This window comes from Silurus meridionalis, chromosome 13 (genome assembly GCF_014805685.1).
Source record: "Silurus meridionalis isolate SWU-2019-XX chromosome 13, ASM1480568v1, whole genome shotgun sequence".
In the NCBI taxonomy this organism is placed as follows: Eukaryota; Metazoa; Chordata; class Actinopteri; order Siluriformes; family Siluridae; genus Silurus; species Silurus meridionalis.
In genome coordinates this window covers 9821078-9846113 of record NC_060896.1, presented here as the reverse complement: position 1 = coordinate 9846113, position 25036 = coordinate 9821078, and the positions used below count along the sequence as shown (strand labels likewise).

At 35.9% G+C, this 25036-nt stretch overlaps 2 protein-coding genes across 2 annotated transcripts in view; both read left to right on the top strand.

Moving 5' to 3' along the window:
- kcng4a (potassium voltage-gated channel, subfamily G, member 4a) overlaps window positions 1-15981 on the top strand; it is a 51421-nt gene extending 35440 nt beyond the window's left edge. Inside the window, exons 5-7 of the transcript XR_006927698.1 lie at window positions 12551-12693; window positions 14215-14317; window positions 15891-15981. The gene's annotated coding sequence lies outside the window, so the exon portion shown is untranslated. The remainder of the gene's footprint in view (window positions 1-12550; window positions 12694-14214; window positions 14318-15890) is intronic.
- On the top strand, window positions 12511-15173 carry si:dkey-246g23.4 (uncharacterized protein LOC559426 homolog). The gene is given in 3 exon segments (XM_046864920.1): window positions 12511-12589; window positions 12592-12691; window positions 14226-15173. Coding segments are annotated over 3 exon segments (588 nt in total). The 3' UTR covers window positions 14635-15173.
- Window positions 15982-25036: the final 9055 nt, after the last annotated feature.

Sequence of the window (25036 nt, the reverse complement as noted above, 5' to 3'; positions counted from 1 at the left end):
GATAGATACATACATACATACATACATACATACATACATACATACATACAAACATTGATCTATAATTAAATACACAAATCAATGGCATATGAGGTGTAGCTTTTCTATAATAGCAATCTAACCATTACCCAGGGAATAGGTTCAGCCATACAAAATCAGCAGAGTAAAAATGCCACAAGTAATGGCTTTTTTTCTTAGCATTTCCTGGGTTGAGACAAATGTCATTCATTTGTCATTATGCACATCATCGTGCACATGGAATAGCATTTTTATTTTTGCTCAGCAATGCAGAAATGTCTTACATAAAAAGCAGAGCCTTTTATATGTGTGTATGTATCTATGTATCTATCTATCTATCTATCTATCTATCTATCTATCTATCTATCTATCTATCTATCTATCTATCTATCTATCTATATAACAGTATATATATATATATATATATATATATATATATATATATATATATATATATATATATATATATATATATATATATAAATTAATTAAAGCAGGTAAAAAATTAAGATATTACCTATACTGCTGATTCCACACAGTCCCCTCCAAGTGTTTTTCCTCTAAGGACCATGTGGGTCTGAATTTAGAAAAAGCCAACAAAAAAGAACTTCAGTGATTTCACTGTACTTACACTGAAAAAAAATATATATTTGGGAAATCAAATTGTCAAAATTTAAAAATAATCTACCAAGGTCACCCTTGTATAGATACTTGTCTGTGCTTTCTGCAATATCATGGTAAATGAGTATGGTAAAGTATGTGTACCTCGAAACTTAAAAGAACAGTCTTGAACCAAACCTGACTTGTCCTTCTGATTTCAAGGCTTTGTAGTCAGTAGTGATGCCATCTGGATAAGTATAGAAACACCTGTCCTTTTTGGGTGTGAGCCATTGGGACAGAAGGACTGCCAAAAAAAGGGATGCCCTTCTTACACTATTAAAACTGTTAGAAAAAGGTACCTTACAGATAACCTCTAAATGATCAGAATCAGTATCAGAATCAGATTTAATGGCCAAGTCTGTTGACACACTCAAGGAATTTGTTTCCAGCTGTTGGTGACTCTCAAAAGTACAGACATAAATAACACTATACATTTAGTTTAGACTATACAAGACAAAACAGACAATATGAGACAATACAGATAATACAGATTAAATAAGAGCACAATATACAGACTATATGATATATCAATTCGATCCAATCAATGACAGATTAAATGTAAATGTATTTGCAAAAGTACAGCAACAGCAAATAAGATTCATTGATGTACCCTATTGATGTTTCTCTACAATATCCGCCTCTTATGCCAATATGTAGTACAAGTAAAGTGAAGGCTGTATTTTAATCCCCTTTTTACTTCCTTTGTTTCACTGAGGAATGTAAGAAAAGCTAGGAATTATGAGAAAGGGGTCACTGCAGGACATGCTTAACCAACCTTTGGGCTAATACTACTACTGCACATTTAAACTCCTGCCAAGGACAGTCAGCATCGGCAGTTTTTCAGCTCCGATTTTTAAGAGCCTCTCTGTCAGGTCCTGAACAGATATGTCTTATCTTGCTTAAGAATTCACAATCAGCAGAATAGGACAGAAATCTGACTGTGGCTCACGCTGTGATTTTCTGACTTAGGTCTCAGTTGTTTGATTGATGATGATTGAATTGGTAGTTTTTGAAATTATTAGGGGATGCTCTGATTTTATCTGTGCCAACACTTTACAAATAACTGCCAGCAGATTAAATAACATGTGGACAGTCTTTCAGAGAATGGCAATTCACTCGAATTTTCATGCACAACAGCCATTACAGAGAATGAAACAGAATTAAGTTGACAGGAAAGTTATGGTAACTACAACAGGGCTGAGCAGAAAAGCGTCAAAGCATGCATACCATATCAAACCTTGAGAAGACGATCACTTTTTTCCCAAATTTTACATGAAATAATGATCATTTCTGCCTCTGTAAAAATCTATAGTTTGCCATATTGCAGCCATCATTAATACATTAATCAACAGAGGTATTGCCATAATAGATGCATTATTCATCAAGACTTCTCAAAATACGTCATTACTTTAAGGAAGGGGCTAAGACTTGAGAAGAATACTCATTTTTTATCACTTACTGTTTTTGTTCCTTTCTATTATTTCACTGACGATGTCCTTATATTACATTGAATGTCACAATTAAATTGTCTATTATTAAATATCATCCTTAAATATTCTCACCAAAATTAATTGCAAGAGTAAGATGTGCATATTTAAAGTAATAAAATAAGGAATTATGTAATACAGTACAGAATAATATATAATAATAAATAAATATAAATGAAACAAATATTTTTCTGAAAATCTGTTTACTTTTTTATTAGTATATTCAACTTTATTTGCACTATGAGAGCATACAAACGTCAAAAAGAATCTAGATATCAACATCTCACTAAGACAACATTGCAATCTTGTAATAGTTCATAAGTTCAGAGAATTTTTTTAAAAGTCATTCCTTTTAGACAAAGAAATAAACAATAAACACTACAACAGTGGAGGGCAAAGTGTCAGCTAGGTCATCCAGTTTTAATTATATACAGTGTACTGTTTGTATTTTATATTGGAGAGAAAAAAAAGAGAGAAAGATGAGACAAAATACATATAATGGTGTGGACTGTCTATGAGACAGGTTAGTTACTGTTATCGTTAGGTTATATACAGTCCCTTTGCTTGTCTTGTTACTGAGAAACTGCAAAGCACAAAGTCCTCATGCCTGAGAACTCTCCCAATGTGAAAAACCTTCTGACAACTCTCATGGTACAAAGACACTAGAGAATACAGAGAATGTAAAATAAAGTCTCCTTACAGAAAGCAGCACCATACCAATGATTAGAAACGTATTGGTCTGAGATTATGTCCAGTGTGTGCCTGTGAAGGTTGTTAAAAAAGAATCAAAAATATATTAAACTAGTGCATTCATATAAAATTTTCAATTTTCTTTGCAGTCAGAGCTGCCGTTATAGAAAATGAATCAACATGTTCCGACCAATTATTAAGATTAGAGAATTCATTTTTTCCATTATTGCTCTAACTCAGTGTCATTGAACGGAAAAAGTAGATATAAAATAGTGAGCTATATTTTGCTCAGTTGATATTGGACCAACTGTGGTTGGTAGTTTGTAATTTTGTAATTGTTTATTCAGCACCTGATTGTCATTGTTGTTTTTATTGTGTCTTAAAATTTGACTCTGGGACAATGTCTTATGGACAGATGAGCTGTGTAATATAAAAATAGGAAGTGTTAAGATGAAAAAGGAACTGCTAATGACCCAAATCATCCCACCTCATGCGTGAAACATGATAGATATATGCCTGTCAACTACCGTAGATTCATTTATTTTGAGTAATGGCATGAATTCTAGGCATAGACGTGGACAGTAACAACTCTGGTTTAGCCAGAACTTACTGGTTGGCCATACAACAGTACTTCAAGCAGCAATAAACACTGAACAAACTCTCAGCATAATATGACCAGCTAAAAGATGTGAAAACATACTCTGAGCTAGTTAACCTGGTAGACCATCAAATGTATACATTTTTTAAATTGCCTTGTATTGTTTGTTGTTGGGTTTTTTTTATGGTAGATGATCAGTAGTAGTTTCCAGCTGGGAAAATCACCAGCTTGTGTTTTAATATCCAATCAGACTAAACTGGATTATGTTACCAGGCATATTAGTATGCTGTATATGCTTTAATCTTAGGGTAGCTAAACAGCAAATATTTTTAGCTTTCTTATTACATATTGTCTTTAGTATTTATTCTAGTATTCTTACTGAGGTAGAAGAGGAAGGGGAGGGGAAAAGTCAGAGCTTTTAAGTCAAGAAGTCAACAGCATGGAACACAATTTACACAGCATACAATACACTATATGCGGTTAATAATAATTTACATAATAGATACAGTTTACCGTAAACTCAAATCATTTATTGGGAATCAATGTCATAGAGTTGTCAGCACCTTGCTCATTAGAGACAAACTTACACTTGTAAAGAACATTCTTATCTCAGTCTTATTCGTTCTTAATGACCACGTCCGTTTTTTAAAGTGCTATACAAATAAAAATGAATTGACTCGAATTGAATATTTGTGGTCCAGTGGGTTGTTATTCACGAGTGTAAAATATCAGCCCAATTAAATGTTACATTTATGTAATGATGTGTGAAAGGTCCTTGTTCAGACTTGCTGAGTTGTCAGCATTTTTGCAGCATGAAGAGACTAGAGATATATTTGACATTAAAGCTTAGACATTTGTTGGAGCATGTGGAGTATGAGCAAGGGTGTATGTGGTATGAAATACTTGTACTGTGTGAAAACATTTTTGTGACTTTTGCCAATATTTATAGATCAAGTCTTAGATCACTCTATAGTGCACATGCAGCTCAACTGATGCAGCATTTAACTCGACAGCTTTTCTAAATTTATAAAGAGCAAAGATGTACTTTTGGATGTAAGATGTACCACTTATACCTTTAAACTTTAGTTAAGTACTGTACCTTTGTTCTTATAACAAAAGCTATGAGTCTAAACATTTTAAAGTATAGCCATTAAAACTCAGTCACAGATTGAGAATGAAACATTTTTAAAGTCATAGACTCTTTATTTCTACTAAATCCATATATACCAATTTCTCAATTCTGTTTTATCCTAATAAACTGTCTAGAACAGCATTTCTGACACTTACTGCAAACCAGATTAGGTTTGCAAATTAGTTTGCTAATAGTAACATTCACAGGTACTTGGTGAATGATGAACAATTTATTAAATCTAAGGCATATCTTATTTAATATCTGTTACTGTATTTAACACAATATTTGATATATATGTTAAGGCTTCCTATAATGTGACTTTTATTTCTCATGGAAGAAATCTCGGGTGTTAGTGCTCTGTAACAGTCTGTGAGCTTTCCACCACTGGAGATACTGGAGAGATGGTTTTCTAGTTTACGGAATGTGGAACCAGCAGTTCGACAATAATTATAAATCAAGTTAATAAAAACAAAATGTATTGTCATTTGAACCATATACAATCCGTATACCATATACAATACACAGTGAAATAAAACAACGTTCTTCCAGGGACAAGGTGATAGGTAACAACATATAAGCAATTGGTCCAAAACTTAAAGCTTTAACCTAGGAATTGGGAGACAGGGATTGGAAATGCAACATATCTGAAGTCATCAACAAAGTCATAGCACTTTGAATTTTTTTTTGTGGTTTTAAATATTAATAAGTAACAAATTTATTTCACTATAAATTTAAATTAACTTTTTTTTGTTAATATTAATATCCTGTGTGTTTTAATACATTTTCAACTTATTAGATTTGATGGTAAATAAAATTGTACTTTCTACTTTTACATTTAAATGGTTGCACATACAGTATAGCCTGTTTAAAGTTTGACAAAAATTAGACCAAATTTAACCTTTAATTAATTCAAATTTTTTGATTCAGCATAAGTTGAGGCCAGTAACTTGATAACTGCAGCCACAGGTGGGTGTTTATTTCATTTTCAGTTTGTTCACTCAGATTAAAATGTGTTTTGCTGGATATTAATACATTTTCCTATGCACTTGCATAGTTTTCCATTTATGAATGTATGTATGTATGTATGTATGTAATTTATTTAATGCAGCACCAGATATGCATTTCACACTTATACTGTGGATAAAACTCATTCATTAAAGAAACATTAGTTTGTAATTGGATTGCACCTGGTGAGAATTTTAGATGTAGTTTTAATAGCATGATCCTACAGTACGTGTACACATGCATGCTGTGTGTGCATATTCCTTTTTTTAAGTATTTATTTACTTTTTTTTTATATTTCACAAGTAGTAGGCCGTTAAACCATTTCTCACACTGCTGAACATCAGTATCATAAGTAGAAACACTCTACATACACTGATGTATTGTAATGTTACAACAGCTAATCTTTACTAATGGAAATTCCAAAATGGGCATCGCAAAGCATCCTGTAGATTTAAATTAATAATTTCATCAGGCAAGCGTTACTTATTTTTTATTAAATCTTTTGATAAATCAATAAATCTCAAATGCTGCTTATTGTATTTTTTTATTAGCACTTAAAAGCTTGACAACCATTTTTTCATTCGGTTCTTGTACAGTAGTTCTCCCATTATAAGTGTGTGAATCAGGAGCAATGGATCACTGTTGTGGACTGAAATGACACCTGAATGAATACAGAATGAGCACGTTTGGGTTCTATGCGGCACAGATTAACCTTCAGCAGAAATTAATTGCCTTTTCTAACAGTGGCAGGCAACGGTGGAATGGAAAATATATTAACTACTGGATAAAATAAAAATTCAAATTAGGACTAAATGGATCACAAAGGTTGGTTAATTATTTGTGGCTCTACATTTATTTCACAAGTACTTCTTCCTGCTGGAGGTTAAAATGAAACATCAAATGTTTAATTAGCTTTTTTTTTTATCATTTTAAGAGTGGACAAGTGGTTCATATAATTTGCTTTAGTGTTCTGTAACCAAATATCATCATGCTTCTGAGGCAAAAGTGATTGTTTAAAAATTTTGATCGCACATTGAGAATCAATCATTTATGTAATTTACTGCTATTGCCTCATTAAAGTTTTGGATTTAAGCAATTAGAGTGGCTAAACTAACTAAACTTTATTCCAGCTTTATAAATCAGCTCTGCAGTCAAACCTTTAAAACCCAGTGATACTCTTTAAAACATGTCTAAATAAACATATATCACCAAAAAGATGTGGAAATATTTACTTTTTGAAGTCTTGCTAAGTCTCTCTTTCTGCAAGGATCATGTTGGGTAATGAGCCAGTTTAACAAACACAGTAGTAAAAACAGATGGTCTGCTTTGATAGCTAAGTGTGATTTCCTTACAGTAAATGTCAGGCTTTGATCAAGTTGGATATAAGCCAAATGGATATAAGCCTTATCAGTTTACTTTTTAATCAGATTCTGGCTGTCAAAATATCTGAGCTGCTCCTGTGCCACAGTTGCAATGGAATTATTAAAATTCATTTTTTTTCTGCATTTTTACTTTTGAAGATAACCAGATTTCAAGGTGCTGAAACTTGTGATTGAGATACATGCAAAAAAGTAAGCATCATAAGTAGTAGTAAGGTTCCATCTTGATTATGTATAAATCGTACAGTCTGAATGTTCTCTACACTACTATCTGTGTGAGCTGTTAACCCCCTACACACCCTCACGTGCTCTACCCTCTTCTGAAGCTGGTCTTCTAACTGCCCAAAAAACACGGCTAAAAACTGTGGGTGATCGGGCTTTTTCTTCTTTGGCTCCCAAACTGTGGAATTCCCTCCTCTCACAGATTAGGAATGCAGAATCCCTGGGTATCTTTAAATCCCATCTTAAAACATACTTTTTTAGGGTAGCTTTTAAGTGACTTCTTTGTTTTTATTTATTGGGTTTTTATTTTCTGTATGGTTAGTTTTAGTGTCTGTAATATTATGTGTATCTTTTAATTTTATCTTTTATGTCAAGCGCTTTTAGAAACTTCTTTTAAAGGCGCTATACAAAATAAAGTTTATTATTATTATTATTATTATTATTATTATTATTATTATTATTATTATTATTACTACACGGTCAAATAGCATTGTCAGAACAGTCTGATATGTGCTATTCCATTAATACAACAATGATTTGCCAAATAATTACTATTTTTTATTTATTGCTATATGAAACATTAGACATTTTTTCAATGTTTAGGGCTACATTTGATCATATCCATAAAGCATAAAGTCCCCTCTCCTAAAGAGTCTCCTATGTCAGGAAGTTCTTTCAATCCATTTAGATTAATTTATTTGAGCATCCACCACAAGCCCCTGTGAATGAGCTGTTACTATAGGTATGAAAGAATATAAGAACTAGACCATTATTCTTAACTTATGATTTATGTTCTAGCCGGAACTTCTGTCGGAGCCATGCTGCTGCTAGAAAATTAATGCACACCTCCCGATTCAAAAACTATACTATACTGTAATATAAAAGCGTAAGGTAATTATTTTCTCACTACCATTTCATATCTTTTTATAAATGGTTTGGAAGTTTGCAGCACAGTGCCAAACTTATTTTATGTAAATAAGTCATTTATTTTTGCCTATTAATTTGCAAGTCTATCATTCCACAGCTGAGCTAAACATGTTGCTAAATCATTTCTCCCACCTGCACACAAATTCCTTTTCATGCACATTCTTTTATAAAAGGCTACTAGTGTACAAGGAAGCACTAAGACATGTTGTAAGGTTAAGTAAGGTTAAACTGTAATAATAAGCATGGAAATTTAGGCAAGGCTTTGTTCCTTTTGGAAAAAAGCAACTGTACAGTTAAAGCTTTTTACTTCTGGAGTACAGTAGGTCAAACAAAAAGTAAGGTCTTTCCTATTGCATGACTACTGTGGAACTGGGACAGACCCATGCTTCCAGGCATCATTTTAAACTGCTGAACATGCTTAAAGAAGGGGAGTTAACTGCCCTGTTCAGTAAACATAAACAAACAGTTGGCCTCAATTAACTTGTGTCACAGACTGACAAATTACAGTGCAAGGCTTTACCTTCCAAACCTGAGCAAAGCCAATGATGCTCTCTTGGCTATGGATGGTAGTGGCATCTTTGGGATGCTGGGATTTAATTTTCTCTTAACAAGGTTAACCCTTAAAGAGTCACACCACAGACAGCCCCCTGTGCCTTTGTGAACTGTAGTGCAATCCATTTGTTTTGTCAATCTAAGTTCAATTCTTGAGTCAAGCCTCAGCAGAATCAGTGTCATAGAGCTGTAAAAGAACAAACCCTGAATAATGAAGCAATTATTTGTTACATTATTCAGAAGAGAAATCAACACAGCATTTTTGCTCATGTGCTTTGGTGTTTTTTTGTTGTTGTTTTTGTTATTTTATCTTTTTAAACTTAAATCAGAATTTAGCTAGTTAGGATGTTTGCATATTGTCCACAACTCCACATTTCCAATACTTTATCTCTGTTGTTTTTTAATACAGAGCTCTAATGTTCAGTACATGAGATATCCTAGCCCTATCGTGTCCTAGCCTTTATTCTATACACTCGTTCACATGTTACTTCCATATTTCCTGATTAAGAGCTGATTAACATGGAGATTATCTTAATTAATGTAAGTGGACTTAATTCTACAAGATGAGAGTTTTTTTTTGAGGATGTTCAGGATTTACTCAGTTTGGTGAGCTAGTGAGGATTACAGTGTTTATGGAATGGTCCGAAAATGTTTTATTTTATTATCCTTATTGGATTTTTGGATATTTGTTGGTCACAGAGACAGCTAAATTGGAATTTGTGATTGAGGGCAGAAAATCCAAGATGCATTAGTAGGAACCTGAAAGTTGTGCCCAATAGTTCTTGACTGTGTGAAGTATTTATAATATATGCAATTTTTTATAACATAGTGATTTTAGGATTTTAACATAGAAATTGTAAGTTTTTAAAATGCTAAAATCATTATTTGACTTTTTTGACTTTAGAATTAGCACAATGGCCAATCTCATTAAAGTTGAAGAGAACTTGAAAGCAAATCTATTCTTTATTTGATTCTGTTAACATAGATCATATTGTACTAACCTGAATATTACAAAATTAAATATACTACAATTAAACAGAAATAAAACATACCTAAACAACGTAAATTGCCCACTACTATACATTTCCTTATCTTTAAGATTAGGGTAAAGGGGTTTATATGTACAAATGCTGCAGAGTTGTTGGAGGGAACAAGTGACCTCCAGTGATGCATTGCTTTTTAACAAGCTGCCAACAACTGGTACTTGTATGCTAGGATGAATAATAGTGTTTTGGAAACTAAACAAAAATAAGCTTTGAATAATGATCTGTTATGGTTACCACTTTAGTAGCTTTATGAAGCTAAAGAAACAGCTAAGCATGAAGCTAATGATGTAGATGATCTAAACGTACTCATGCAAAACACTGGATACTAAAAAGAGTAATCTAGCATCTGATTTTGAAAACCATACTGTAACATTTGGGACTATTTAGCTTTGTTTTCTTAACATCATTGCAAATATTATATATAGTATATTAACAACTACAGTTTTATACTTTAACTATAGTACATCATTCATATTTATAGTATAACTATAATTACACTTTTATTTTTTTATTATTGTTTGTTGATTATCAGTGGAAAATAAATACACTCTAGACTTTAATCTAAAGGTAGAACTTTGTGATGATGAAGCCCTTCCAAATATAGTGTTGTAATGCATATCCTCCACACCCTCAATATTTCATTAACAGCCAGGGCTAAACTGGTAGTCTACTGTCTACAATAGGAACCTACTGTCTACACCTGCTTAACATAACCTGACATTATCATAACAAATACGTTATCATAACAAATACAGTAACTATGCAACAAGTCACTCACTAAGACAAGTAGTAGCATTCACACCCACTGTACTGTTTTAGCAGTGCATTAGTATATGCAAATATGGCTTTCCTGTCCAATACTTTTCCTTTGTCTTTCTGCTTCTTTTCAGGTTATTACTGTATTTAAAAGTAGTCTGAGACTTATCCAGTAGAACAAGGGAATTCCATGAAAGGAGCCTCTAAATCACCTCATAAAATTATACATACTGTATCCTGTTGAGCATAATGCACATTGTGTCAGACCTTTCAGATCACTACAAAATTAATAAACCACATAATGTTAATACTTTAAACATAATTCCACAGTATTTTGCAACTATAAAGTCAATACACTCCTATTCTCTATCTCTAAAATGTAGAATGATCTATCCAGATTGCATTAACTGTTGGATAGAACTGTACATCTGACTCCTAGTTCAAGTGCTTTATGGTTTGAACCATGGTAGTTTTTCCCATAACTCATTAATTGCAATAGCAATAATCATTGATAGCAATAGCAATAAATATCTACACAATGAGCAAAAGAAAGTGCAACATAGCTGTAGGAGAAAGAGTGGGAGCAGCCACTACACACAAAATCCAGATTAAAGTATAGTGAGGCATATCAAGGTACAGTAAGTTACAAACAGTATATTCGTAATACATAACCACAATATACACTAGTATATAGTATATAAAGTAATGTCAATGGCAAAAAGAAAACCTTGATAGACCTATACCCATGTAGACAGATTCAGCATGATAGTAACAACTGCTCAGGTTTTATTATTTAAACAGTTTTAGAATTGCGAATTGAATTGTACTCTCTGTTTGCAGTGTAATGAATAAATGTAGCGAATATACTACGCTAAACATGTCCTCCTAGAAGCCTGAAGACCCAGTGCATACCCACTTTCATTGTCTGAGATTTAGTCTGTGGTAAAGAGCGCACATACATCCTCCTGATGGTGGATAAGACCGGTATATTGTGCTATCTGCCTTTCTTGTGTTTGACATTTGGTGTGTTTACCACCACAGTGGCAGGCAGCTCATAGATAACATCCATCTCTGCAGCAACTGTACACATCAGAGGTATGCTTTAGTCCATCAAACATATCAGATTACATTAGGGAATAAACAAGGCAGAAAAAAAATGTTTGTGTGCTGGTGGGTAGTGGGTAGAATGTGTGTGAAGTCTTGAGCCAAAAAAAAAAAAAGTCGAGGTTTCTTTGAATTATGCAGTTTCTCTGATGTGTCCAAAGAAAATGCATGTTTGCATTTCCATGCTAACACCTGTATCTTTTACCACCAGAGGGCAGCTGCTGATTAAAATTCTTACCCAACTTTGCATAAATCTCTCACGGTATTGCAGAGACTGATTAGTATTTCATAAGAGCAAACTCCACAAATGCCAAGACGTGCTTCTGTACAAACCTTTAATCATACGCCATCTTGACAACCTGTGAACTACGGCATGATTTCTGCACTAATCATCACTTGTAATATCTTGACATTTGTGGAAGTCATGTTCCTCAGAAGTAACGTCAAACAACGTACAGCTGATCAAAGTGCAGCAAAGCAAAAGTCTATAAATAATAAATGATTTCTCTAATTCCTTTCCTTGAACTTCATATATTGGATTTTACGCTCTGTCAGTGTTTTGTGGCTCCTTGCAGTACAGTATTTCAATTCAGTTTTATTTGTAAAGCACTTTTATCAATACAAATTTTTACAAAGCTGTAGATTTAGATCTGGAAAGGGGAAGCTGGGGACTAAAGTGGCAAAGAAAAGTCCCAGAGACACCATAAGGGAAGAAAGACTTAAAGTGGAACCAGTCCTTTTCTGGGTGACATAAATATATTATAATGCACTTACAAATCCTTATATGTTTACAAATACACTGTAAAATCAGTCATTAAATTCGCTGAATAGATATTTAGTGTGATCATATAAATACTATACGATCCACAAGTACTAGGATGAGCACAAGACAGTCTTTATGATCCAGGGGAGATTTTTCACTGAAGTAAGTATGATGGTTCAAGAAATGTGTTTCCTGTGTTTCTCTGATTCAGCTCCAGTTGGCTCTGCGTTCAGTGCATGTGTTGGCCACAGAGTTTGGTGATGCTGGGAGGACTGCTGAGCAGTGTAGGGATAGTCGTTGGAGTATACAGTCAAAATCTGTTCCAGCTTTACATCACTGTGGGATTTCTGACAGGTAAAAAGGACTGCCACTGAGAAACTTCTCACTATCTGACTTATCCTCTCTTTTTCTCCCCTTGGTCCTGCTATTTACTTTTGGACCTGCTTTGGACCCCTTAGTCCTGCTTTTACTTTCAGGTTATTGAATTTCTCACTTTGACATTAAAAAGCGCTGGGCAGAAATCACACCTGCCGCTAGCCTTTGCAATGTTTTGTTTTAATTAAACAGTCAGATTGGCATGGTTCAGTCTTAATTCCACTTACCACACATAAAAAAAACTGGTTAAAGGAATTCTACAATATATATATATATATATATATATATATATATATATATATATATATATATATATATATATATATATATATGTGTTATTCCACTTAACACACACCTACAGTACACTTTCTGTTTACTCAGAATGGAACAGCTGACACCATGGTAATAGAGTAAATATTAACCAAATAAAATCAGCCTATAGAGAAGAGAGAATCTGATAGTTTGGTGTGTGGCTAAAAATTCAACCAGGGAGATCAGTAATAATTTCCAAATGCATAATTGCATTTGCATAATTGTTTGGGGAAATGAACACAAACTGTCTTAGTATGGTCCACAGTATACAACCATATATACTACTACTACTATTACTACTACTACTACTGATAATAATAATAATAATAATCTATCAATGGAAAGCTCTTTGGAGCATTGTGAACAATGCTCATGTCCTTATAGACAGCAAATTCCTTCTATACAGAACATTTTCACCAAAAGCTGCATACAGAATTATTACGGTCTCCAGTCATCCTTCCCACTCTCTCTTTGATGTTTGATGCACTACCAGATTTTCTTTTTACTGCCGACATAGTCACTGAACAAAACAGAACTTTCATGATTAATATTGCAGAGGAATTTTCAAACCACTCACTTTTTCACTATGCCCTTTAATGCTGCCCAGGCTTGAGTAAGAAGGAGGGAAATAAAGGTTTTACTTTCTTTAATAGGCTTTCCTTTAACATATATGGTTGTTGTGTCGCTTTGTATCACAGGTCACATGTCATTGAACAATAGGTTAAATTTAGATTGGTGCATTGATTTTTGCATTTTGGTTTGAATCAATTCGACAACTTTAAGTTTGTTATACATTATTATAATGTGATTAGTATCAAAATATGTGATTTGCCATAACTCAGATATAGTAATCTTTTACAATCCCTTCATAATTTGCAAATTCACAGTAGACCTACCCCAGGTTCTGACCAATGCTGGTCATATATTGATCAGATCCTATAAAATCCAAACATATCATAGCAGACTTATTGGTCTTGTCAAATATCAAATCGCTAACTTATGAATTTCAATCGTGTTGTATCCTGTGCATTGCTGAGGTTTGCAACCATAAAATGCACTTTTAAATGTAAAAGGAATTGGTGTTTTTGGATTTTTCAATGTTAATATATGTCTTTCTATATTTATTATTTTCCTTATTATCTCTACACCTATGACCCTAAACCTAAACTCTTTTCGTCTCTTACACAGTGCCCTCTTTTTGGCTTTGACTATGCTCTGACCTGGACTGTAACCATGCTGGGCTGCTATTTTAAGAAGCAGCGGCCCGTTGCCAAAGCTCTCACCAGTGCAGGTGAATAAATCGTCACTTTCCTTTTCACACCTCACATCCAATTCCTGGTAGACAATTATTCCTGGAGGGGTGCCATGCTAGTGTTGGGAGCTGTGCAGCTGCACTTGTGTGTGTGTAGCACAGTGTTGATGCCACACACTGCCCTCTATGATGAGTTTTCAACAGATCCACTAGGACTCAAGCTACAGTCCATCTTTCAAATACACCAGGAACCACAGGAGGCTCCTGATCAGAGCACTGACTCACAAAAAATATCCAGCAGCAGGCCAGATTTCTTAAGGAGCAAGTCTACACAACATGCTACACAACATGGATGACACATTAATTGGCAAACTTTGTGACAAGGTTTCCTTAGCCTTAGTGTTTGGTTTGTTTGCAGCACTTAGTTTCTTTGTCCCAGCTCTTTTTAGAAACTGACTTTTCCTTTTTTTTTTTTTTTCCGTAAGCAAGGTTAGTCTGTTGAAGTGTAGACATGAGTGTATTTTTCAGCAGTATCACCTTTAAATGTATGCTTTATGTAGTGTGTTTTGTGTAGTTATGTGTTCTGTGTTCCTTTACTGTATGTTAATTTATGTTGTCTGCAGTACCTCGATCCTAGGGGAATGTTTCATGTTCTTTTCACTGTGTACTGCACTATATATGGTTGGAATAACAATTAAAGTCTACTCGCCGTGACTTTAAATCTTCTCAATGTATACAAGTGCTGCTCAGCTTATCAGGATTTAAACTATGATTAGTATGACTTAAAATGCAGAAAGAGAAGTGCCTTACACAGAATCAGTCAAACTCCATTTCTTGCTCTCCCTCTTTCTGACATGGCTGTGTTAATTTCATGCATTATTGGTTGACAGATAAATGCTCTTTCTTATCCTTTGTCATAGCTGTTCCTACCACAAATTTAGGGCATGTTTTATAGAGTGTAACTCTCTCCAAGTCCTTCATGTGCAATATGCTGCCTCGTTCACAAATGATATTCTGACAATATATCACAAGAGCACAACAATGGCACCAAATCAGTCAAAGTGGTAGTGTGAATCAGTGCTGCATGCTGTGGCAGCAAGCATCTGGGGCAATGCTTATTGACTGCTAAACAGTGCTAAATTTGTGTAATTTCAAGAAAACAAATTCCTATGCTAAAAGCCTTTGAACACTTTTGAAATGATCTGTGCAGTTATGCAGTAAATTATTTTGTCTAGATGCTAACACATCACTTCGGGTTTTGACTCACTCAGTCGTTTGGAATATAAACATTTTGTCAATACCTTCATTTAAATAAGCTTTTGCATTGCTTGCCACGATTAGACAAGAATAAAAAAGCCTGTGAGAGCTGTACTGCACTAATACTCTTAAATTAGCATTCGGCATGAAGCTGCAAATACCATGCAGCAAGGATCAATTGTGTGCTTACGAAGGATTCAGTGTGCAGGCTAATCTTTTTATGTGATATTACACTTTATCAGGTTTAACACACAATGCATTTTGAATTAATAAAGTTACCTTTTTGTCTGCAGGAGTCTTGTAGCTATAGTACAGGCTTTCTGATTTTCTAATTCCTGTACTTTTCCTGTATCAGATAACCAGGAGGCCATGCAACACTAAAGAAAAGTCTAAAATCCAGGAATGATGGAGTCGAATGGTAATGGAACTTGTCAAAAACTATTGTAATTATGAATGTCAAGTCAAGTCAAGTCAAGTTTATTTGTATAGCGCTTTTCACAACAGACATTGTCTCAAAGCAGCTTTACACAAATCAACAGTGATGGTGAATGGTGTGCATTTGTCCCTGATGAGCAAGCCGTGGCGACTGTGGCAAGGAAAAACTCCTTAGATGTTATGAGGAAGAAACCTTGAGAGGAACCAGACTCAAAGGGAACCCATCCTCATCTGGGTGACATCAAGAGTTTGATCATAAATCTTTTAACAATACAGAACACTGGAGAGTGAGAACTAACATGATTACTGGAGTATAAGATTATAAGTAATGTTCTTTCTGCAGTCTTAAACAGTCTATATGGTTAGTAGCTCCGAGTTTTATAAGCTCAGCATTTGTGATCACCACAGATCCAGCATCAGCTTCTCCATGCCAGAGCCTTTAAACACTCCAGGAGGTCCAATGTCAAAACTCCACACATGTAGCGGGATCCAAATGGCACTGGTACGTCTCTAGATGGTTCAGGATGTTTGTGAGTTCGGCATCTACTTCTTTAAAGGTCCGTAATCATCACGAGGTGGGAGGTGACTGGAGCTGGAGCAACCTCAGGATGCCTCGGGATGGGGAGAGAAAGAGAAGCAGTGGAGAGGAATTAGCGTAGCTGCTGTTCATGATATTAACAGCACAAGTTGATAATGTGCATGTGATCAGATGTTCTGGAGCACAAGGTTATGATGTGATGTGTGTTATGTGTAGGCTTTGCTAAAAGATACGTTTTAATCTACACTTAAATTGGGTGAGTGTGTCTGAGCCCCGAACACCGTCAGGAAGACTATTCCAGAGTTTAGGAGCTAAATGTGAAAATGCTCTACCACCTTTAGTGGACTTTGCTATTCTAGGAACTACTAGAAGCCCAGAGTTTTGAGATCTCAGGAGCGTGGCGGATTGTAGCGTGTTAAAAGACTGGATAGATACACGGAGCCAAACCATTTAGTGCTTTATAAGTGAGAAGTAATAGTTTGTAGTCTATTCGAAACTTAACAGGAAGCCAATGTAGGGACGATAAGATCGGGGTTATGTGATCATATTTTTTGACCTTGTAAGAACTCTGGCTGCTGCATTCTGGACTAACTGAAGCTTGTTTATTAATGAAGCAGGACATCCACCTAGTAACGCATTACAGTAGTCTATTCTGGAGGTCATAAACGCATGGACGAGCTTCTCTGCATCGGATATAGACAACATATTTCTTAGCTTAGAAATATTTCTAAGGTGAAAGAAGGCTGTTTTGTAACCTGATTGATGTGATTTTTGAAAGACAAGTCGCTGTCTAAAATAACACCCAGGTCTTTTACCGTTGAACTAGTGGTTACAGAACATCCGTCTAAATGCAGGTTGAGATGCTGGAGCGCCTGTATACCAGTTTTGGGCCGATGAGCAAAATCTCAGTCTTATCAGAATTTAAAAGTAGAAAGTTATGGGTCATCCAATCTCTTAGTTCCTTAACACACTCAGTCATCCGGGTTAATTGAGCTGTATCGCCTGGTTTAGATGAAATATATAGCTGAGTATCATCAGCATAACAATGGAAGCTAATTCCATGCCTTCTAATAATATTTCCTAACGGAAGCATGTATATTGTGAAGAGCAGGGGTCCTAGAACTGAACCTTGCGGCACGCCATAATTTACTTGCATTAGCCTGGATAGCTCTCCATTCAAATCTACGAAATGGTAACGATCGGACAGGTAGGATTTAAACCAGCTTAATGCCTGTCCCTGAATGCCGATGTAATTTTGTAAGCGATCTAGGAGGAGATCATGGTCTATAGTGTCGAATGCAGCACTAAGATCTAGTAAAACCAACAGCGAGATGAAGCCTTGGTCTGAAGCTAAAAACAGGTCATTAGTTATTTTAACTAGAGCAGTTTCTGTGCTATGATGGGGCCTAAAACCTGACTGAAATTCTTCAAAGATATTGTTCTCTTGCAGGTAGGAACATAACTGTGCAGCGACAATCTTTTCTAAAATCTTAGACATAAATGGGAGATTTGAAATTGGTCTGTAATTTGATAACGTGTTTGGATCCAGATTAGGTTTTTAATGAGGGGCTTAATAACTGCTAACTTGAGGGATTTAGGGACGTGACCTAAAGATAGTGAGGAGTTAATAATATTTAGAAGAGGCTCACCAGTTGTATATAACACTTCCTTCAGTAATTTAGTAGGAATTGGATCTAACTGACATGTTGTCGATTTAGCTTTGGCAATAACATTATACAGCTCTTCCTGTCCTATACATGTAAAACAGTGGAGTTGTGGAGTTGAAGGTAACACTGTCTCAGGAGATGCTGTAAGAGGTTGAACTGCCACAATTGTTTTTCTAATGTTATCTATTTTTTCAGTGAAGAAAATCATAAAGTCCTCACTACTAAACTGTGATGGAACACAATTTTCAGAGCCCTGATTTGTAGTTAGTTTAGCTACTGTACTGAAAAGGAACCTGGGATTGTTTTTGTTGTTTTCTATAAGTTTGCTCAGGTGTTCAGCTCTAGCAGCTTTTAGCGCCCGTCTGTAGCTGAGCATACTGTCTTTATCTGCGATTCTAAATACCTCCAATTTAGTTTTCCTCCATTTTCTCTCCAGATTACGTGCTGTTCTCTTGAGGGCATGTGTATGACTATTATACCAAGATGCAGGTGCTTGGTCTCTAACCTTTTTTAACCGGATAGGGGCAACGGTGTCTAATGTGCTAGTGAGGATAAGGTCTATGTTCTTAGTTATCTCATCAAGATTAATAGTAGTTATGGGTTTAGTGAGAAATTGAGATAAATCAGGCAGGTTATTTACGAATCTGTCCTTAGTGGTTGGAACAATAGTCCTACCAGGTCGATAACGTGGTGCAACACGGCTAATCTGCTCTACCGGTAGTGTGTACAGTATGAGGTAATGGTCTGTGATGTCATCACTCTGAGGTAAAATATCTATATCAGTGACGTCTGCTCCGTGTGATATTATTAAGTCTAGTGTGTGGTTAAAGCGATGAGTTGGTCTGGTGACGTTTTGTTTAACCCCAAAAGAGTTTAATAAGTCAACAAATGATAATCCTAGAGCATCGTTTACATCATCTACATGAATATTAAAGTCTCCTACAAGCAGCACTTTATCAAAATTGATCAAGAGATCTGATAGAAAACAAGCAAACTCTTGAAGAAAATCAGCGTAGGGTCCTGGGGGTCTGTACACGGTGACCAGAGCGAGTTTACTATGTATGTCCGAAAGTACAACTTTAAGAACGAGCACTTCAAATGATTTAAAGCTGAATCCTAACATCTGACTAACATTAAGAGAAGCAGTATAAATGGTTCCTACACCCCCACGACCAGTCTGACGGGCTCATGCTTATAAACATATCCTGACGGTGTCGACTCGTTTAGACCCATATAATCACCTGGTTTAATCCAGGTCTCAGTGAGACAGAGTGCATCGAGATTATTCTCTGTGATCATCTCATTTATAATCAGTGCTTTGGGTGCAAGTGATCTAATGTTTAAAAGACCAAACTTTAAAACTTTTTGGTGTTTGTTTATCTGGCATTTTCAGTTTTAACTTCAATGAGATTGTTTCTGGATCTTGTGTATTTACTTCTTGGTTTTGCTACACGAGGATAGATACGGTTTCTATAAACTGGGCTGTGTGTGAACTTGTAACTATTTGGTCTGTTGTATGCGTGTTCTCATTGTCGAAGATTTCCTGATGTCTTACCAGTCAGATGGTGTGAAGTATCCTAGAGATGTTATCTGATAGCACTGCTGCTCCAACTCTGCTGGGGTGCAGGCCATCAGGGCGGAAGAACCTAGGACGCCCCAGAAACAGTTCCAGTTATTAACAAAGAGAAGTTTATGTTCTCGACACCATGACTGTAACCATTCATTTAGAGCTAAAAGTCTACTAAACTTCTCAGCCCCTCGCTGGTAAGTGGGAAGAGGTCCTGACACTATGATCCTCGTTGTGGGTGATGTGCTGCGTACCGTCTCCACCAGGATCCTGAAATCCTCTTTAATACCTCCGTTTGTCTCAGCCTGGTGTCGTTCGTTCCGGCATGAAGAACAACCGCCCGAAGTTCTCCTTCAGGACCGCGGGTACCTGCGCAGCGACATCAAGAACACGAGCACCAGGAAAACAGCGAGTGTGCACCTTACCTTTAGCTCCGGTAGCGCGGACATGCCGGACGATGGAATCTCCGAGAATCACAGTGTCGCGTTCCGTCTCGCGGAGAGGGGCGAAGCGGTTCTCGGTCGAGATCTCGAAGGCCTGTAGTGGTGGCGGGGGAGACGTCCTCGACCGGGGCTTTGCTTGTCTCTTCCGCTGCTGCCGCATCCAGGGTCCATGTTGCACCTTTGCCGGAGTTGTAGGTGCGCTGGGTCTGGGCAGAGAAACACGCGGAGTTGAGGTGCTGGGAGCGTTAGGTTCAACCCGGGAATTTACCTGGGACGAGTGCGCGTCCGCCCGGGATGTTTCCAGCGCCGCTTTCCGCTCTCGCAGCCGGGCATGCTTTTCATGCAGCTCGCGAATCTGTTTCTCCAAAACCTCCATCTCCAACGCCACCGTTTGCAAATCGAACGAGTCCTCACCTGTGCTCAAAGTTATGTGTGAATTAATGTGAATGTGAATTAAAACAAGATGTGTTTCAACCTCACTGTGTTTAATCTTTATAAACCTTCATAAACAAGGTATTCCCATTCTACTAAATGCCCCTCACTGAACGTTTTTCTTCATTGCACTTCTGGGTAAACAGTAGAGAACGATGTGTGTGTGTGTGTGTGTGTGTGAGTGTGAGTGTGTGTGTGTGTTAAAGGCCCAGAAGAGCAGCAGTTATAGGAATACTAAAACCAGTCTGGCACTAACAATCATGCAATAAACAAATTCACATTTCTATGACATACATATAGTTGATGTAAAAACTGCCTAAAGCTCCTGGCCCATATCTGCATTATTTAATGCATTACACTGCTGCCATATGATCAGTTGATTAAATGATTACATGAATGAGGAGGTGTTTAATTTATGTGTTAACTTATGTTAAATGTTTACTGTTATAATTCACTGTCTATGCACCCATGTCCATTTGTTAATACATGTTGTGCTTTTGTATATTGTGTATGTGAAAGAATGACAATAAAGCTTTGAGTTGAGTTGAGTTGAGTTGAGTTGAGTTGAGTTGAGTTGAGTTGAGTTGAGTTGAGTAGAGTAGAGTAGAGTATAGTCTTTCCAGAAAATATTAAACTAATACCAGCGAGAAAATCCGAGAAATCTTTCGAGCCAATTGCTCAGTTTGAAAGTGTTGCTTGAATTGCTGTTGCTTTGTTATTGAAATTGTCTTCATGTCATGCACCTATATGTACAATTAGTGGCCTTCTAATTCCATGTCGCTTATAATTGTGGAGGTAGGTTCCTCCCTCATGATGTTGGGTACTCCCCCCTTGTCCAAGAACTGAAATATACAATTCCGGTATACAATTGCATAGTCGAGTGGTACAACAATGCACAGTGTAACCAAGATAACCTCTGAAGAACCGCATCTGAGCACATGCTGCAAAAAGCCCACTGTTCAATTAACACCTGTAGCATTTTTACTAACCTGATTCCAAAAAAGTTGTACAAATTGTGAATATGAACAGAATGCAATGATGTGGAAGTTTCACATTTCAAAATTTTATTAAGAATACAACATATATGACATAACAAATGTTTAAACTGACAAAATTTATAATATCAAAGGAAAAATAAGTTGATTTTAAATTTAATGGCATCAACACATCTCAAAAAAGTTGGGACAAGGCCATGTTTACCACTGCGTGGCATCCCCTCTTCTTTTTATAACAGTCTGCAAACGTCTGGGGACTGAGGTGACAAGTTGCTCAAGTTTAGTAATAGGAATGTTGTCCCATTCTTGTCTAAAACAGGCTTCTAGTTGCTCAACTGTCTCAGGTCTTCTTTGTCGCATCTTCCTCTTTATGATGCGGCAAATCTTTTTATGGCTAAAAGATCTGGACTGCAGGTTGGCCATTTCAGTACCCTGATCCTTCTTCTACGCAGCCATGATGTTGTAATTGATGCAGTATGTGCTCTGGCATTGTCATGTTGGAAATTTTCCCTGAAAGAGACGACGTCTGGATGGGAGCATATGTTGTTCTAGAACTTGGATATACCTTTCATCATTAATGGCGCCTTTCCAGATGTGTAAGCTGCCCATGCCACACGCACTCATGCAACCCCATACCATCAGAGATGCAGGCTTCTGAACTGAGCGCTGATGGTTGTCCTTATCCTATTTAGTCCGGATGACACGGCATCCCAGTTTTCCAAAAAAACCTTCAAATTTTGATTCGTCCGACCACAGAACAGTTTTCCACGTTGCCACAGTCCATTTTAAATGAGCCTTGGCCCATAGAAAACGCCTGCGCTTCTGGATCATGTTTAGATATGGCTTGTTTTTTGACCTATAGAGTTTTTTACCCGGCAACGGCGAATGGCTGGGTGGATTGTGTTCACCGACAATGTTTTCTGGAAGTATTCCTGAGCCCATTCTGTGATTTCCATTACAGTAGCATTCCTGTATGTGATGCAGTGCCGTCTAAGGGCCCGAAGATCACGACCATTCAGTATGGTTTCGGGCCTTGACCCTTACGCACAGAGATAGTTCCAGATTCTCTAAATCTCTAGATGATATTATGCACTGTAGATGATGATAACTTTAATCTCTTTGCAATTTTTCTCTGAGAAACTCCTTTCTGATATTGCTCCACTATTTTTCACCGCAGCGATCCGCAGTGATCCTCTGCCCATCTTGACTTCTGAGAGACACTGCCACTCTGAGAGGCTCTTTTTATACCCAATTATGTTGTCAATTGACTTGCAAATTGGTCCTCCAGCTGTTCCTTATATGTACATTTAACTTTTCTAGCCTCTTATTGCTACCTGTCCCAACTTTTTAGCTCTCATGAAATCCAAAATGAGCCAATATTTGGCATAATATTTCAAAATGTCTCACTTTCAATATTTGATTTGTTATCTATATTCTATTGTAAATAAAATATAAGTTTATGAGATTTGTAAATTATTGCATTCCTTTTTTATTTACAATTTGTACAGTGTTCCAACTTTTCTGGAATCAGGTTTGTACAAATAAACAGAAAAACTGAGGTGTAAATTAAACACAGTAAGATTTTAATCGATGGTGAGGAGGTGATAATTCAGCTCTTAGGAAGTGAAAACAAGCAATGTTCTAGTGTTGTAAGTTCATAAGAAAATTGAAGGTTACTAAAAGAATATTTAAACAACTAATTCTTTTGTCATTACACATTTACATTTAATACATGATATACATTTTATCCAAAGTATATCCTGTAGTACATGGTCTATAAATTCTAGCATGGTAAATTATGGTAGAGATGTGTTTGTTTAGCAACACAATACACAAGTTACACTGATCAGGCAAAACATTTTTAACACCTGCCTAATATTTCGTTGGTTCTCCTTTCTGCTGCCAGAACAGTTCTGACCTGTCGAACATTAACAGTATTAACTTCTTCAGCAATTTGAGCTACAGGAGCTTGTCTGTTGGATCGGACGAAGGAGTTAGCCTTCGCTCCCCACGTGCATCAGTAAACCTTGGCTGCCCATGTTGCCGGTTCCTCACTGTTCCTTCCTTGAATCCTCCAAAATGCTGACACTGCAGACTGGGAACACCCCATAAGAGCTTCAGTTTTTTAGATGCTTTGACCCAGTCATCTAGCCATAAAATTTGGCCCTTGTCAAACTTAAATCCTTACTCTTTCTGCTTTTAACACACCAGCTTCTTAGACAAAATGTTCACTTGCTACCTAATAAAGTGAGATAAAGTGTTATTCACTTCACTGGTCATCATGTTATAAGGTCATAATGTTATGCCTGGTCAGTGTATTTTTAAGTGACATTTAAGTGCTATAGGGGTCTACTGGAAAGCATGTCTAACAAAATAATAAAGGCTTCTGCTGGAAAATCAATTTTGGGACAACCTTAAAGGTACTATGCAGAACCTATATATATCAGCATATTGGGGTATAACGGTAAACAAAATATATGGTTCAGTACGTACCCCGGTTTTTGTCACTGTTCGGTTTAATTGTGGTACAGTTAGGGGAAAGAAATGCAAAATATAAAATTGCTTTTAATTTTTTATTAACACTATTATTATTATTATTATTATTATTATTATTATTATTATTATTATTAACATTTGTGCTCGACATTTGAACAGTTTACATTTATGAAACAATTTTAAATAAAATGCCTTCTTGGGTAAATAATATATAACATTATATTTTATAATATTTTATACAAATAAAATAGAATAAATAAAATTAATTCAATATTTTTTTATTATATTGATTACATTGAGTAATTAATTGAATTGGCACAAATTAAATTTCATAAATGGATTATATTTTACATTTGTTAGACCCCATATAACCCCATATAACGTAAAAAATTTAATACAGTACAGTACTGTAAACATAAAATAGAATTTTTGGGGTGGCTTCCATTTATTAGATTTTTTTTTTTCCGTTTATCGTGGGTGATTTTAACGGTGTATAAAACGGGGGATTATATATATTTATACATACATACATACATACATACATATACTTTAAACCCAATTTCTTTGGTTTCCCAGAGCCTGGTGTTTAAAAAGGAATAATTGCCTTTCCTTTTTGTCACCCTCTAGTGTTGATTAGGGGTAACCATTTAGAATACCGTACTGTATTTATACTATGTGCAGGTTATAGTGAGCATGGAGAAATTGTTTATAACAATTTTCCTAAATCCATAAACAGAATCAGCCTTGATAATCGATTCATGAGTAAAGTTGCTCAGAGGCCATGACGCTCATGAACTCTGTCTTCAGTGCTCGCTCTCAGTAACATAAACTACACATGTTTCATGTTTACTCTGTGTTATGAAATAGGATGCAGCCGCTCAAAGCAGTCATTTGTACAGAATTTCAAAGCATTTGTTTGAAGATTACA